A 17,191-nucleotide genomic window follows, 5' to 3' on the forward strand; every position below is an offset into this window, starting at 1 on the left:
TTCCTGCCCGTGTTTTCGGTTGTGTTGCTTTTGTCCATCTTCCAAAACACCACCGGTCTAAATTAGATGCCCGGACAGTTAAATGTGTGTTCGTTGGGTATGGAGAACATCAGAAAGGGTACCGCTGCGATCATCCACCTACCAGGAAGTACTATGTTACTATGGATGTTACTTCTTTGAGGACATGAGCTATTTTGCCTCTTCTGATATGCTCTTCAGGGGGAGAATTCATATTTTGAAGCGCTGTATCCTGGAGAGGGGGAGACAAGTAAGCCAGTAGATATAGTGACAGGTTCTATTGAGATTACCAATATGTCAGCTACACATGCACCACCGGATGATTCCGACAGTGAAGTCACTCTAGAGATTCAGGAACCAGAAGCTGACAGCACAAAAGCCCCTCATGCCTCCCCTACTGTTGTTTATACCCCTGACCAACGTTCCCCTGGTACATAAGATCACTCACCTAAGGTTAGTCATTATATTGGGGCTAATACTAGTGAAGCTAATAATAGACAATATGTCTTGCCAAATAGGTCTAATCGAGGTCAGCCAACAAGAAAATATGAACCTACCCTTCAGGCTAAAGCTAAGTACCATGTGGCAAATTTTATGTCTACCAAAAGATTGTCTAAGTCATATGAATCATTTGTGAATCAAATTTTTACTGTATCAATACCTAACAAAGTACAGGATGCATTGGGAGATACAAAATGGATGAAAGCGATGGAGGAAGAGATGGAAGCATTACAGAAGAACAACACTTGGGAGCTTGTACCTCCACCACATGGCAAGAAGACCGTGGGATGTCGTTGGGTGTTTACAGTGAAGCATAATCCAGATGGATCAGTAAGCCGATATAAAGCACGCCTAGTAGCAAAAGGGTTCACCCAAACATATGGCATAGACCATGATGAGACATTTGCACCAGTTGCAAAGATGAATACTATTCGGGTATTGCTCTCTTTTGCTGCTATCTTAAACTGGCCACTTAGACAGTTTGATGTTAAAAATGCATTCCTTCATGGAGAACTTACAGAGGAAGTATATATGGATCTTCCTCCTGGTTATGTGGCAGCTTCTCCAGAAAACTTTGTATGCAGATTGAGAAAATCTTTGTATGGTCTTAAACAATCTCCTCGTGCTTGGTTTGGAAGATTTTCACAATTCATGAGGAAAATTGGCTACATGCAGAGTAATTCAGAGCACACATTATTTCTCAAACACCAACAAGGGAATGTAACAGCCCTAATCATATATGTTGACGATATGGTAGTTACTGGTAATGATACTATTGAGGTGGACAGATTACAAAAGCAGCTAGCCACAGAGTTTGAGATGAAGGACCTAGTTACACTCAAGTACTTCTTGGGCATTGAGGTAGCCCGGGGAAGTGATGGTATCTATTTGTGTCAAAAGAAGTACATCCTTGATCTACTAACGAAGACAGGTATGTTAGATTGCACTCCAATTGATACTCCTATTGAGCAGAACCATCGGTTAGCAGAGTACCCAGAACAAGTGCCCACTGACAAGACTCGTTATCAAAGGCTAGTCGGACGCCTGATTTATTTGTCACATACCAGGCCAGATGTTGCGTATGCAGTAAGTGTAGTGAGTCAGTTCATGCATAATCCGAGTGTAGATCACATGGATGCTGTTGTGAGGATTTTGAGGTACTTGAAGTCAGCTCCAGGGAGAGGAGTAATGTTTTCTAACCACAACAATATCCTTGAGATTTGTGGCTTCACAGATGCAGACTGGGCTGGAAATATTACAGATCGGAGACCACATCATGATACTTTACCTTTGTTGGAGGTAATCTTGTTACGTAGAGGAGTAAGAAACAAAATGTGGTAGCTCGATCTAGTGCTGAAGCAAAATACAGAGGTATGGCTCAGGGAGTGTGCGAGTTGTTATGGCTTAGGAATTTGCTACAAGATTTGGGTGTTAAACCTAAGTGTGCTATACAGTTGTACTGTGACAACAAGGCAGCTATTGATATTTCACAGAATTTGTGCAGCATGATCGTACAAAACATGTAGAGGTTGATCGCCACTTTATAAAGGAGAAGCTAGATGCTAAGATCATATGTTTTCCGTTTGTTCCTACAGAATAGCAACTTGCGGATATACTCACAAAAGGAGTGTCTAAGAAGGTCTTTTATGACTCACTTAGCAAGTTGGGCATGGTTGATATGTATGCGCCAACTTGAGGGGGAGTGTTATCGTGAGTTAGGAGCTGGAACAGCTGTGTTGAAGAGCTGGTAAAGCATAAGCATGGTAGTGCTAACAGCTAGATTTAATCATTAGGATTAGTGCTATACAACAACACAATATTATTCAATCTTTCCTATAAATAGATAGCTTAGCTTGTATCAATTCAACACATCAATAACAATCAATATAGCAACTTATTCTACTCATGCATGATGTTAGCACATATGTTTTATCACGAAAACTCATGTTCATTTTTCACGTTTCACATGTTGTTTTCTACCTAAATAACTTTGGTACCACTATGTGGCAATACATAAATAATGGTTTGATACTTGTTTTCAGAAATGTAATTTCGATCTACTTATATTTATCGAGAAAGTAATCATGCAGTACGTGCCTTAATTACCTACTCTTACCTTTCTTTAATTGGTTTAACTTCGTGAGATTTTTTCATGAATTCATTATTTCTTATGGTCGATTAATTGGTCGTATTGGACTTCTTAACTTCGATTCCGATTCTAGTTGAATTTTTCTTCTATTTTCATTGTATGGTGTGTTTTACACAAGACGGACCAGTAATTCAAAGACTTTCGCATGCTTTCACAGGGTTGTGTAGCGAGTTGTCCTATGACATGATGCAAGTGATGCAACAAGCAGATCGATCGATATAAATTTTCATTTAGATGGTACCATCTATAAAATATTGATAGAAAGATATTACATAGTTAGCTTGATAAATAAGAAAAACAAATAAAAGCTCAACACGTACATAAGAAAACGTAAACAAAATAACATGCATAAAATATAACATCTAGTCCGTCGACATTGAACTCAGGACCTACTACAATCATTCAAGGGAAAAGTACTTAATTTTTGTGAAAATATACTTTAACTTATGCTTCTATCTCTTTCTAAAAACCTTGAGAGCTAAACCAAATAATTTAACGGAACCTGAACCCCATCTAAGTGGTTTAGTTTGTGCACTAGGCTTCTTGATCATACTCGATTGGTTGCGGGTGTGTATGTTTGCCGTTGTGATTGCCTTAGGAGTTAGGCTTAAGCTGGAACTGACCCAACTCGAGCGCAATCGTTTGAGAAACTCGTTGTCACTTTCGAGTTTGCTCAAGACTTCATCGGTTGAAGAGATGGTTGCCTCTATTCCATCACCATCCTTGGTGTCAAAGAAAACAACAACATTGTCGAATTCGAGTCCCGGTATTCCCATTGATACCCATGATGGTCTTCCCCAACCAAAATCGTTATCATACAAAGGAAAATGACACAAACTAGAGAAGAGAGATGTAATGCTACTACCATCACTAGTCCTATGAACATCATGACCCTGCTGTAGTTTTTTTATATAACTCTTATCTATTTTTCTTACTGCTTCTCGAACCTGCTTGGCAAGGCCATAACATTCTTCCTTAGTATTCAACAAAGAAGGAGTTGAATCAGCAAGACTGATTACATTTCCGTAAGTGCGTGGCGACAAAGGTGGATCAAACTTGCGACGCAAGTTCACAACATGGCTGACGATGTGTGACTTCTTATGATCAGGAATACCATTATCCTTAGTGACCGCCACAAGACGGCTCCAGATGAAAGCCGTCAAGGTCTCGATGCGTGTTGGCCTTTCTCCTTCCACATATTTTTCTCTGAGATGCTCAATGTTAGAGGCATCAAACACAAACCTCTTTGTCATTTTGTTCTTTGCGAGACCAACGCTCGTCTCTGCAAGCAACTTGGGTGGGAACAGTATGGCAGAAATGAATTCTGGACGGTGGATTACGGCTTGGTGATCTCCCAAGGCTCGTCGAGCTGTGGCTGCCCAAGCTTTGGTGAACATGAGCATGGATAACCCATCTGAAACCTTGTGAGAAATGCATTGACCAATAGCAAACCCTCCGCATTCAAAGACGTTGAGCTGGACCCCAAGCGGGATTTTATGTTCGCTATCATCAAGTTCAAACGGAACCAACTTAGGGAGTTCATCGGGGATTGGATTGGCAAGAATGTCAGAGAGTTTACAGTTTTTGACGTGAGCTTCAAGGAAAGGAACGCCCTGGTCGCTGCAGTCTACATGCAGGTTGTCATGGACTCGACCTGCTAAGGGATAAAAGAGGGCTAAGACTTCAGCTAACGACTTCTTAAGGTGCTTGGAAATTTCTGTGATGTTGGGTTGTGCCTTGCCATTGAATTCAAAAAAGAGGATCAGAGAAATATACATTTTGGGAGATGAGATTTGATCAAGAAAGGAAAACTGATAATATTGAAGATGATCAGGGGTTGGAAAAAAAGGTTTGATAATTTTCCTGGAGATTACTTGCACTTCAAGCATGATTCCAGTCGGCTATATATGGATCTCCTGATGAACTCGATCGAGTATTAAAAGTTGTGTTTTTTTGTGTGCTTACCTTTCTGTACGTGATCCAATTTATACACATAGTCAAGATGATTTGTTAGTTTATGGCCGGCATGTGATCGCACATGACCATGTCGCTAAATCGCTAATTGGGCGATCGATGAAGTACTATTGACCTATTGGGTAATAGATTTTTTTCACGTCAATGCATATGGAGGTACGCCGGTGCTACATGCCTACATTACATTAAGCTATCTAATGACAAGAGTCAACATCAAAGGAAAAAAACATGGGAAGAATTGTCGAATGATGACCATAACTAACATCAAAGGAAATAAATATGACAAGGAAAATCAACCATATATCACAACCAAAATCGACTAGTATTGGTTGGAACTTTTAATTCCATAAGATATGCACAAAATCGCACACTAGCATTGGTTGATACTTTTAATTCCTTAAAGATAACTAGCATTCTCACACGCCCTAAGACACACACATAAGGATGTACTTACTCTTTTACTGCTTATAAACTTACATATTTTACTGTAGTTAGAACATGTACAATATTTTTTTTATTTAGTTTTTTAGAAGAGTTTGTAGGAGAAAGTGGGTTTCATTGTTATGCCTGAAGTAGATTTTTCAGAGCATTTTATATCAAACCCTTTGAATTCAATGAGTAACAGAATCATGGAGAGCTCCGTGCAAACCGGAGGGTTCTAAATCGCTAATTGGGAGATCGATGAAGTACTATTGGCCTATTGGGTAATAGATTTTTTTTCTTCATTACGTCAATGAATATGTAGGTGCACTGGTGCTACAGGCCTACAATACATTAAGCTATCTAATGTTGACAAAAGTCAACATCAAAGGAAAAAAAAAACATGGGAAAATTTGCCAAATGACCATAACTAACATAAAAGGAAATAAACATGACAAGCAAAATCAACTATATATCACAACCAAAATCATACACTAGCATTCGTTGACACTTTTAATTCCTTAAGATATGCACATATCGTACACTAGCATTCATTGGCACTTTTAATTCCTTAAGATATGCACACAATCGTACTCTAGCATTGCGATGATTATAATGTACGTGCATTATGTTTTGGTTAGTTTGGTGATCACCCTAGTCCCCTGCGTTCTTGTTGTTTATCTTCTTATGTTAATCCATTCCAACGTTAGGGAGCTTGTTCCTTTCCCCTATGTGCTGAATTTTGTTTAAACTAAGACAAAAGAAAAGGATAGCAAGGTTGAAACAGTTACCGAGTTCGTCCTTCGACAGTAAATGGTTCTGACCAGTAGCATGGACCGTTTAAAATAGAAAAGGATCAAACATGTTTGTACTTATTGCTCGTTATCTTTGATATCCACTAGGTGGCCCTTGCTTCTCTCTTGGCAAACAAAGACTTCGGCTCCAAAGACACTTGTCATCGATGAGATATCCATTGGAATTTGGAAACATCATTTAATTCTTTAAGACGGATTAGCATATCAAAACCTACATCAACCACCCCTGCGTGAAAGACTTCTGCTTTTACATCTCATTTTTAAGATATATATTTATGTTGCTAGCAGCTAAACTAACAACTTAGAACCAAAAACAAAAAAAATTGATGTTTAACAATAATGGATCACAAGTTTATGTTGTGACCATTATAGATGTCCGTGAGGTTGCCTGGCTAGTACTGTTTGATATTGACACCCTAACATTTTCAAGGCCATAGGCAAACTAAAAATTAAGAGTTCTCTGAAACTGTTTAATCTCAAAGCTTCAAACCTTAAATTTATACGTACATCTCTCGAATTTTGCGTGAAAGTCAACATACAGAAGCCTCTCTTGAACTCTTTCTTCTTTATCTTTCTTCACCATTCTCTTTACAAACCAAGCAATAAAAATTAAATCAAATTTATCGAATAAAAAAATCTTGTATTTATACAACGAAACAACATAACAAAAAGATAAAATTTCATTGAACATCCCTTCCTAGCAGATTTAGATGCAATAATGTAGGCAAGCATGCTAAAAGTAAAATGTGAGGTTACACAGAAATATAGACATGGTTTTTTAATGCATTTATGATAGTAATATAATACTTCATGTTTTGTTTATAAATTTTAGTGAAGTAGTTAACGAGTATCACGTGGATAGCGAGGTTAAACATGCAAATAATGGTTGCACTATTTAAAGAAAATATTAATTGAAGGTGGGGTAGCTTAATATACTTATCATACAAAAAAACAATTGTATAAAAAGACAAAATTTTAGATAGCAACCATTCGTAGCTAGCTAATTCAGATGTAACGTTGAAGACAAAGACATTATGAGTTAAATTTGAGGGGTAGCCGAGAATGGCAGGCAGGCAGCCACACATACACATAATTACACATGTGTGTTTATAAAATGTAAGAATGATATTGCTAAGAAATTATGCTTTAATTCATAAATATGTGGAATAGTCATTATCGCGCATGAATAGTAAGGTTAATTATGTAAATAGTAAAATAAATTTGTCACTCACTTTTATCGTGTCCACCTTACATATAAATTACAAGTGTCTTTTATAATAACTATAGTTATAAATTTATTTAAAAAAAAAGTACTTGACATTTTTTTATAAAATGGGCACGGTATGAATAAACACGGTAGGGATGTGCGACAAATTTATTTCATGTAAATATGGATAGCACTATATGTGAAGAACATATTAATTGAAAGGGGGTAGTTACCGAATTTATATTTCATAATGGTATAAAAAGACAATTATTGAACATACCTGCATACAAGCACGTTGTGAGTTAATTGTGAGATGCTACCGGTGGTCCGTGCTACGATGAATGACAGGCAGGCAGGCATGCACGCTTACACATAATTACACGCATGTTTTTCTTTTTTCTTACGAAAAGAGCAATAACTCAACTATATTAACTTTGCCAAAATGGACATAACAAATAGAAATAGAAGTAGCAATTTTGATAAGAGTGTTAGTGTCACCCCACACTCCACACATCCTTTATTTTATTAAAAGACGGTAATTTCTAATGTAAAATTACTGTAATATACAATAAATTATTTAAAATTGTAATTCATTTTAATTTATTTCACAAACACACATCTATTGGTATATATATATATATATATTTTTTTTGAATAATTAAAATTAAAACTAATGAAAATATTAAAACCCTTATACTTTTGTAATATTGTTAATTGAAGAGCGACGTGTTCTTGTTTTTTCTATTGGAATTTTAACTTCAATGTAATCGAATTTATTTTCTTAGTTGATATTTTTAACTTAGTTAAATTATACTATTGATATACGTGCAAAGGAGAAAACTACATTATATGATCTCATTTTATATTTACAAAACCTAGTTATATGTAGTAGTAATTACAAGCTTTTTTTTATAGAGATTGTCAAAATAAATCTGAAATAAAATCTGAACAAAATAAGTTTAGAATTGAAAAACAAATTCAGCAATATAAAAAAGAATGTATGGTGAACAAAACAAGCTTATAATTGAAAAATTATATTCGGTAAATAAAATATTATTGAAAAATAGATAATTTAGATATTATAATTAAGTGAAAAAAGTAATTTGAAAATATAAAAATTATATGTGGGATAAAAAAAGAATGCGAGATAAATAAAGAGAGGTGGTAATATATCAAAAGAAAAATATTAAGTTAAAGTGAGGTATTTAATTCTGATATGATATGTTGCCCGCGTATGGTCGGTTGATTTGGATTTATGCTGACAGCCAAAGTTATGGGGTACGTCGTACGCCCATGTGATTTTGATTGAAAAATCCTACTCATTTTAATTGCTTATCTAGACAAGCACAAGTGCACAACTGTACCTTATCAGGGCCAATAACCTAGATTACGTTTTCGTATTTTTCTTTAATACGTACAAAATAGTGAAGCCATTTGTTCTCTCTCATTGCTTCCATCACCTTATATCTTGGAGCTCTGGTAATTTCGCAAACTTACAAAGTTCTTGCGGGGAAGCATTTTACATGCCGGATTTAGGAGTGTTGGTCGAACTCATGGATACCTGGAAACAGGCGCGGATCTAGTATAGAGCTGGGGATGACTCAAGTCCCCCTAAAATCTTGGAGGGAAAAAAATTTGTAATATTATTGTCACGACCCCGAAATTCAAGTATGAAACTCGAAATCGAATTTATGAAAACTCAAAAACAATTTCAATTAAATCGAAATTATCTTATCGTCACAGCGTATCATTACTGAGTTCATAGTACAACTCAATCGAATGGAATATGACAAAACCAATTTAAACTTCAAGCATTATTTCAAATGAAAATGTAAAATCCTCACAATCCTTACCACAAAATAAATAAATAAACTTCGAAGTCTTCAGAGTAGTCCGTCAATTCTGCTAATCCACACCTGCAGAACTATCCCCTACACCATCGAATAGGTGCACCGAGATTATAAACACAAACCCGGTAAACTTTGCAGCTCGTATGAGTAAAACAACAATATAACTCGTGTATAAATACAAAAGAAAAATACTGAAAACATTTAATTATAAATGTACTCATGAGTCATTGGACGACCCATCTGGTTGTCAAATAATATTTGAAAATATAAGTGCTCATGAGAAATCGTGCAACCCATCTGTTTACTCAAATACATTTATAATACGGGTACTCATGAGCGCAAAGTACACATCTGTTACCCCTTATGCAATACGCCGCCAGACATTGGGCAATCACTTGCTACCCGATATCCAAAAATATGGGTACTCCTAAGCCGACAACCCATATGTTACCTCTCATGCCAGTACACCGGCAGACGGATTAGAACTCTAACTGCATTGTAACTTTCACCCGGTCAAGGCTAGGTTCTGACATGCCAACACGTCCGAAGACTGGTCCGAAGACAGAAAAACACATCCGAAGACAGAAAACGTTTTAACGAAACTCAATGTTAAAACCACGTACAATAACAATCCACTCATGTTATTGTACTACAACAAGCGACTCTTGCTCAAATAAAATAAATATAGTTGCCACAATATAATTCATTTGGAAATAAAAACGTAACATTATATAATATAGCAACTCATATATATATATATATATATATATATATCGTATTTACCATTTTATACACATACACACAACCACTATATTATATACATGTCATAGTTCGATTTTTTTAAGAAAACGTAAATATGAGTCACCACCAAGGGTAGGCTCGTCATAGTGAGATTTACTCACATTCACCATAGTCCATAATCACAAAAACCTTTTCAAAATCATTTATTAAAATAACGTTTTACTTACCCATGAACCGTAGACGATCAAGTTCATGTAATTTAAACCAAAACATATTTTTAAAATAATTTTTATAAACTAGTGATGCAACGACTATGGTGACAACTTAAACTAAATTCATAATTATAATACTACTTCGATCATGATGATCATTGTGAGGTTTAGTCACCTTATTTCCTGTATGCAACTTCCACGACACTGAAAGTAGTTTCCTCACTCGTTTCGTCAGTCACCTAATATCATGATAAAATACTTAGAAAATGATACGTAAAATATCATGTGACGATTTTCAGTACAGCTAAATGATGTTCATAAAACAATGTTCACAGAACACTGTGCATGTTTTACTGTTTTACTAAACACTGTTTAAATTTACTGAATTCTTCTTGTTTTTTATTGTTGCGGCCGTGTTAATGGCAATGTTATGGCGCTGCCGATGAGGTGTTGATCACGTTCAATGTTTTAAAAAAAACTCTCCTCAAGGCTCGCCTGAGGCTTAAAAGCTTAAAACTACTTATAAAACGCATATGTTTGTCTAGGCAGTGAAACATAAAAAACTTACGACTTGCACACATATAGCTACGTTTTTCACGTCTTTTACTACGCCTTAGAAAATAAACTTTTAAGTATTTTTTTATAATATATATATATATATATATATATTGTGTTTAAATTGATGATAACTATCTAATATGTTTGGATTATGAATTTCATTATATCTAAATGTAATATATTGGTAAGTTTTGATGTATATATGTTTTATTTGTATGTATATAATCAGACATATACATATTTAACTACTAAGTTTTATAACATAAGGTTTACGCCTTATGTGTGTCTCAAGTTTCAAGGCTCAAGTCTCTAAAACAAACGTCTTCATGTACGTTTTCGCGTTTTAAAACATTGATTTCGTTGTTGTCAGCATGTGGAGCTGGGGATCTTTGAAGAGGTTTGAGAAGGAAACGCGACAACATCTATTAATATATATATATATATATATATATTGGATAGTTAAAATTGAAATTAATGAAAATATTGAAATCCTTATACTTCTACAATATTGTTAAATTGAAGAGCGTGTTCTTGTTTTTACTGTTGAAATTTGGGGTTCAATGTAATCGAATTTGTTTTCTTAGTTGATATTTTTTAATTAACTAAATTATACTATTTATATCCATACAAAGAAGATAAATACACTACGTGACCCCATTTTATATCTACCCTATATTATGGAGGTACGTCGGTGCTACCGGCTTACAATACATTAAACTATCTATTGACAAGAGTCAAAATCAAAGGAAAAAAACATGGGAAGAATTGCCAAATGACCATAAGTAACATCAAAGGAAATAAACATGGCAAGCAATATCAACCATATATCACAACCAAAATCGTACACTAGCATTGATTGTCACTTTTAATTCCTTAAGCTTAAGATAAGACTAGCATTCTCGCATGCGCCAAGACACACGCATAAGGATGTACTTACTATTTTACACTTATAGACTTACATATTTTACTGTAGTTAGAACGTGCACCATATTTGTTTATTCAGTTTTTTAGGAGAGTTTGTAGGAGAATGTGGGTTTCATTGTTATGGCCCAGAAGTATATTTTTAGAACATTTTAGATCAAACCCTTTGAATTCAATGAGCAACAGGGTATAGTCTGGAATGAGCCCAAGCTCGGAGAGCCTAAGCTCTTTTTTTTGACGTGTCAAATGGTGATAAGATGATATCACTGGGTCCTAGCAATGTCCGTTAAATGGTCCGCCGTTAAAAAAAGAATTCAGCTTAGTCACGTGCACGGTAAGTTTTTATCACCATCTTCTCCAAAATCAATCTGACCTAAGCCTCCACAGTCCAATACCTTCTGTCAACAAACTCCAAATCAAATTAGATCACGTACTGCCTCCAAACTGTCGAAGCAACCAGACTAACCTTGGAGACAACTCCTCCACCTTCTGGAATTCATTTTTACAGGATGGAATTCAACCCCTACGATGCTTAACTCAATTCCACAGGGTAGGCTTCATTTGTTTTCAAATTGTTCGTTTTTCGTATGCGGAGAACCAAAGCGAGTAAAACTGTAAAACCCATAATCCCCTAGCTTCTTCAATTCTCAACAAAACAGAAATGAATCATACATCGAGGTAGAACTCACTAAGTGGATCAAATTTAATTATGGAGTCGACTTCAACTGTCGGAGGTAAACGCAGAACAAGGACAGGAAACACGTCATTTTCTTCTTTGTTATTGTCCCTCTTGGCTGGTCTTCTCAAAAACCTAACACCACAGAGAGAACAAGGAAAGCAAGCCGAACCCTGCGCTACCAATAAACCGCCACGAATTGGCCGAAATCGCAAAACCCAATCGAAACTGCCACCACCTTCTATACTTCGATCCTTTTTGTCCAGAGATCCTCGTCGAAAGATAATACCACAGAGGCGTTCGCGACGCCAAGATGAAGCCATTGATGCTGGCCCAACGTCCATTCAAGACAAGAATTGGAGCTCCACAAGATCGGTTGACATGGCCGCAAAGCAAATCGAGACCGAGAGGATAGTCTGTGGTATACAGTAAATGGATACAAAGTACAAAATACGTTTCAATGTTTGACCCAAGAAACCCACGTGAAACTAATAGTAACAGACTCAATTCATTTTCACCATAGTAAAGACAAATCAGACGCCGTCTATAAAATTTGGTTGGGCTCTCGGAGGTTGGGCAAATAGCAGACTGTTCCGAGCAATAGAATCACAGAGAGCTTTGTGCAATTCGGAGGGTTTTAATGTTTAGAAAAAAAATTGTTTTATGTTTGATGGCGCGTCCTTCAATGTTGTCATCAGACGAGAGTTGTCGCGAGGTCTATGGGGGCCTAGCTTAGGGGTCTAGGGGATGCTGGCAGTGGATCTCTTGAAGACAACGGTTCTAGTGTGGTCATAATTCTTTTGTTTTTTTATTGTGCGGCTGTGTTGACGACGATGTTATGGCGTCTCCGTTAAGGTGATGATCATGGCTTTGTCGGCAGGTGGAGCTGGGATCTTTGCGGAGGTTTGTTAAGGGGACGTAATGACGGCGTCAATGGCTTACCTAGTTTGTGGTGGGTCGGATGTTGAGGTCTCGCAACTGGGCTAGATCTGGATGGGTAGGGCACTGCATCTATGCCGCAGACATGGTTGGTAGTCTCTCTGGTGGTAGCCAATGTCGAAGGTCGGGGCGGTCTTGTGATCAGAAGGCATAAATGTTTTGATTTTCCAGGGCGGATGGTTTCTCTACAGATTCAATGGAGGTGGGCTTGGTTGGGTCAATTAAGTTTTTTAGGTGGACTTGGGTCTTTTGACCTAGGTCGGTTTTTTAATTTTTCAAGTGGTTTTTGTTGTCCCTCCTCCTTACGAGGGTTTAGGATTGTTTGTTAGTAGGGTTTGGTCTTGTCGTTGAGTGCACATGCTTATGGTGCATGTCATTTTTAGGGATTATCTAAAAGTCAGTCTTTTCTTGGTGTCAATGTAATGGGGAGTTTGTCTCTGCAAATATGCCGGATGTTTTGGTATGTGATGCTATTGGAACGGTTTTCTTCTTGAGATTGGTGACGAGTAGGTTATCAACTACTTCTGAAATCAGATTTGATTAGTTCGGTATTGGGCATTCTTAGCTCATGTCTATTGCTTCTTGCGATAAACCTGTGACTAACATTGTTAGTCAGACGGTGTGTGGAGAATCTAGTTCCACCACCGAGTGTTCTTTTATTGTAATATTATTTTTGTGATATATATATATATATATATATATATTTCATTTTCTAAAAAAAAGGTGGGTTTCATTGTTTTGATTTTACTTTCTTATCCTCTATTCAAATATAACTAATTTCATAAATCAAGAGTAGTGTAGGAAATGGGTTTTTGGAGGTTCCGTATGACAAATTTGTTTTATTAATAGATATTTGGACATCTTCTAAAAGAAAAGGAAAAATAGAGATATGGACACTACCCAACATCATTACTATCATTTAGTTTACACTAGAATATGCCCACACCCTATGGTTGTGGAAAAGTGTGCGGTTATTTATGTGAAGAAGTGTGTGCTTTATTTCTAAACGTATATAAGTTTTGACCGTAAAATCTCTGTTTGTTTGTCTATCAGTGTAAGATATGAAAATGATTTTACGAAAGTTCATATTTTGGTAATACTCTAGGTGCTTGTTTTATAATAGTAAAGATGTGGTAATCTTATATAGACTACAAAGATTAGAACATGCAAAACCTAACATTTTGAGAAGTGTATCTTCTTCACATCTTGCAATGTACGTAAGTTAGATTGTAAGGTCTCAATTAGGAGGACTATTTGGGAATACATTCTCTATCGATCTTTCTTCATGCACGTACTTCTTCAACGTTGGTTGTATCTTTAATGGGTTCAAAATAATATTACTCCTATATATATATATTTTAGAATTGTTATGGAAGAATGTAAGAATAAGAAGAAACATCATCTTTATTCATTGATAAGGGAGCCTTGTAATCTTATAATGTTCGAATTTTGCTTCAACATAGTATGTATGGTTCGACATCAAACTAATTCTACATCGTCATTATTTGGGATCTCTCTTTGGATTAGTATTGACATTGAGCTGTCCCCTAATGATAACAATCATCCAAGAAAACAAACGAGTGAGTATCATTGATCAAGTTGTGTCATAATTCGCATTCAACAAGTATTATCAAACCAAGTGGTCTCTTTACAGTTTTGTAAGAACCATGACCTAGTGACACTATGTACCACATTTATGGAGTTACCACGTCACCCACAAAGGGTGACTACATGTCCATTTGTCGAACATCACTCCTTACAGACATAGTTGATACTTGAGCATATTTCGCTCAATGCAACATGTATATCTGATCTCGTCACTTTATTAGAAATATAATGAGGTACAGTGGGACAAACCACGAAAAAATCAAGTCGTTTAATTTGAAAAAACTTGTTCTTCTCTTCCCCTAACGACGAGGAGACTGGCTTATCAAAAGTGACTAAACGAGATCGCTTATTAAGGTCGTTATAAAAACAGACTGAGGTGGAAGTTCATGTCTTATGTAAAGACAAAATTTAACATCAAATAAGACATCATTATGCGCTTGTGGAGGCGCTATTTAACACATAATATGTGGACGATGAACCGTTAACATAATCCGTTAACAATCATGCATATCGTTAGATTGAAACAATAACATGCATACCGTTACAACCGTAATATCAATGATAGTGGTATAGATGGATACCGTAAAACTAGACACGCTACAAGCCGTAGCTTATGGTTAAAAAAACTTTGGTTTATCGTGTGAAGCATGGGACCGATCAATATTTTTATGAGTCCAATATAAATCAGTGTTGAACTATGAACACATCATCAACTAATACATAACCTCTTTTGTACATTTCCTCGAATGGTTCACTGACTTTTCGAACCCCAAATTCCATCAAATGTTAAGAACAAGTAAAAACGGGTGTTAGGAATCTAATGTCATTGGCCTCATTACCGGAACCGGTCGGAAAAGCCCCGAATCGGCCATAATACTCGCCGGAGGTCAGTGACTACTTGTGTCAAGCGGTTCACCATGTTCCAAGTCTCCAAATACCCTCAAAATTTTTCAAAATTTTTAGGAAGCGGGTACGTTTTGGAAACGTCGAAATATATATATATATATATATATATATTATATAAAAAATAAATATAATAATAAATTTTTAGTTTAAGTAACTCAAAATCTCAAATAAATTAAATAACTTGGTGTTCAACATTCGAAATAATACAAATATAATGAGAGATCTAGGTATCAACAAGAGAGAAGGAGGGTCGGCGACTCGGCAGGAGATCAAAAATATGTCGAAATAAGTCATTTGACTCGACGAAAGTAAGTCTAACCCTTCATTTAAAAAATAAAAAACTTATATTTTTTTGAAAACTCGTGTTTCCACCGCGTTTCCAAAACACATTTTTTTGAAAACACGTTTCCGGGCGTTTCCGGAGTGGTTCAGCTTCGGAAACAGGAAACGTGGGTGAAGGCACGTTTCCGTGCTTCCTAGATCATGACATTATAAGTATTGAGTGAAAGGCAAAGACCAACTTCCATTATAGATCACTTTCGTGTTCGATGAATTCTAATAATGAAAAATATGATTCACTGCATGCGTGCAATTACCGCGCAGTGGTATTCTTACGTATTGATGCATCTTATAAACAAGCAAATTAAACCATGATTTTAACTACTTACTCCCTATGTACTGTATGAAGCACATGTGTCGGTATTAGACACAATTCGATACGTAGACACGATATATAAAATTTTATTGGACACAGACACATTTTAGACACATTAATTAAATATTATTTTAAATATTTGTAATACCTTATGAAGTCACTTCACGAATTAGTTTTCCAACACTCTAATTAATCTACAAATTTCCTAAGAGTTTGTATTTTAGGAAATTGCTTTTCTAGAATTAAAATCATGTGCACACATTAAAACTTCCTCTTCTTCTTCAAGTGACACCCACCTTTCTTTTCTTTCTCCTCCCTTCTCTCTTTCTCTTTCTTCTTTTCTTCCCTGGCACAGAGCATATCTCTCCCTACTCCGATCCGCCTCCACGACGTCCCAACAATTCGCACCAACCCAAAAATCTTCCTCTCACTTTCCTTTACCAAACCCAATTCACAAATCACAATTGCATTTCTTTCTAAAACAAATCGGAGAGGAGAACCAAACCTGAATTCAAGTTTCTCCGATCAATTCTCTGCGTGTCTATCTCAGATTCAAGAACTCTCCTCAAGGAGGGACGACGCAAAGAAGATGAATGTGAGATGAATCTCAGAATGACGAAGTGTCGGTTGGCTTAGGTTTCAAGATGAATATGAGAATGTGTCGAACAAAAATAACCATGTGTCCTAATTATTTGCGTGTCCATTTTTGGACACCTGTCTCCAATCCGTATTTAAATTCCAGTACGCATATTGAGGCGTATTTCAGCATATCGTGTCCACGTCCGTGTCGATACGCGAGCAAGGAGGCGTGTCCGTGCTACATAGCTTACTCCTAAGTGCATGCATGTGTAGAGGGAGCCGGATCCCTTAACTACATGTTTCGGTGAACTCATTTTCATAAACAAGCGAAAACGTACCATTCCTAAATTCTGCAATATACATCTTACTTTTTATGGGAAGTATATTCAAAGGTTAATTACTTCTACTTTTCGTCATGATCCGATCCTATTTCAAATACTTTACATATATTACACAAACATG

The 17,191-nt window shown here is 36.3% G+C and overlaps 1 protein-coding gene across 1 annotated transcript; it reads right to left on the reverse strand.

Annotated features, from left to right (window-relative positions):
• Positions 1-3,120: 3,120 nt before the first annotated feature.
• Positions 3,121-4,663, reverse strand: LOC126792327 (stemmadenine O-acetyltransferase-like). The gene is made up of 2 exons (XM_050518778.1): positions 4,634-4,663; positions 3,121-4,569 (listed from the first exon to the last, which is right to left on the reverse strand). The coding sequence occupies exons 1-2, from the start codon at positions 4,661-4,663 to the stop codon at positions 3,121-3,123; spliced, it is 1,479 nt and encodes a 492-aa protein (XP_050374735.1).
• Between the last annotated feature and the right edge of the window lie 12,528 nt (positions 4,664-17,191).

This window comes from Argentina anserina, chromosome 4 (genome assembly GCF_933775445.1).
Source record: "Argentina anserina chromosome 4, drPotAnse1.1, whole genome shotgun sequence".
NCBI classification, from domain to species: Eukaryota; Viridiplantae; Streptophyta; class Magnoliopsida; order Rosales; family Rosaceae; genus Argentina; species Argentina anserina.

Coding starts and splice junctions, on each gene's coding strand:
- LOC126792327 (XM_050518778.1), bottom strand. CDS start 4,663: ATGTGTATAAATTGGATCACGTACAGAAAG. Junction 4,570..4,633: donor ATTGGATCACGTACAGAAAG/GTAAGCACACAA, acceptor ATCCATATATAG/CCGACTGGAATCATGCTTGA.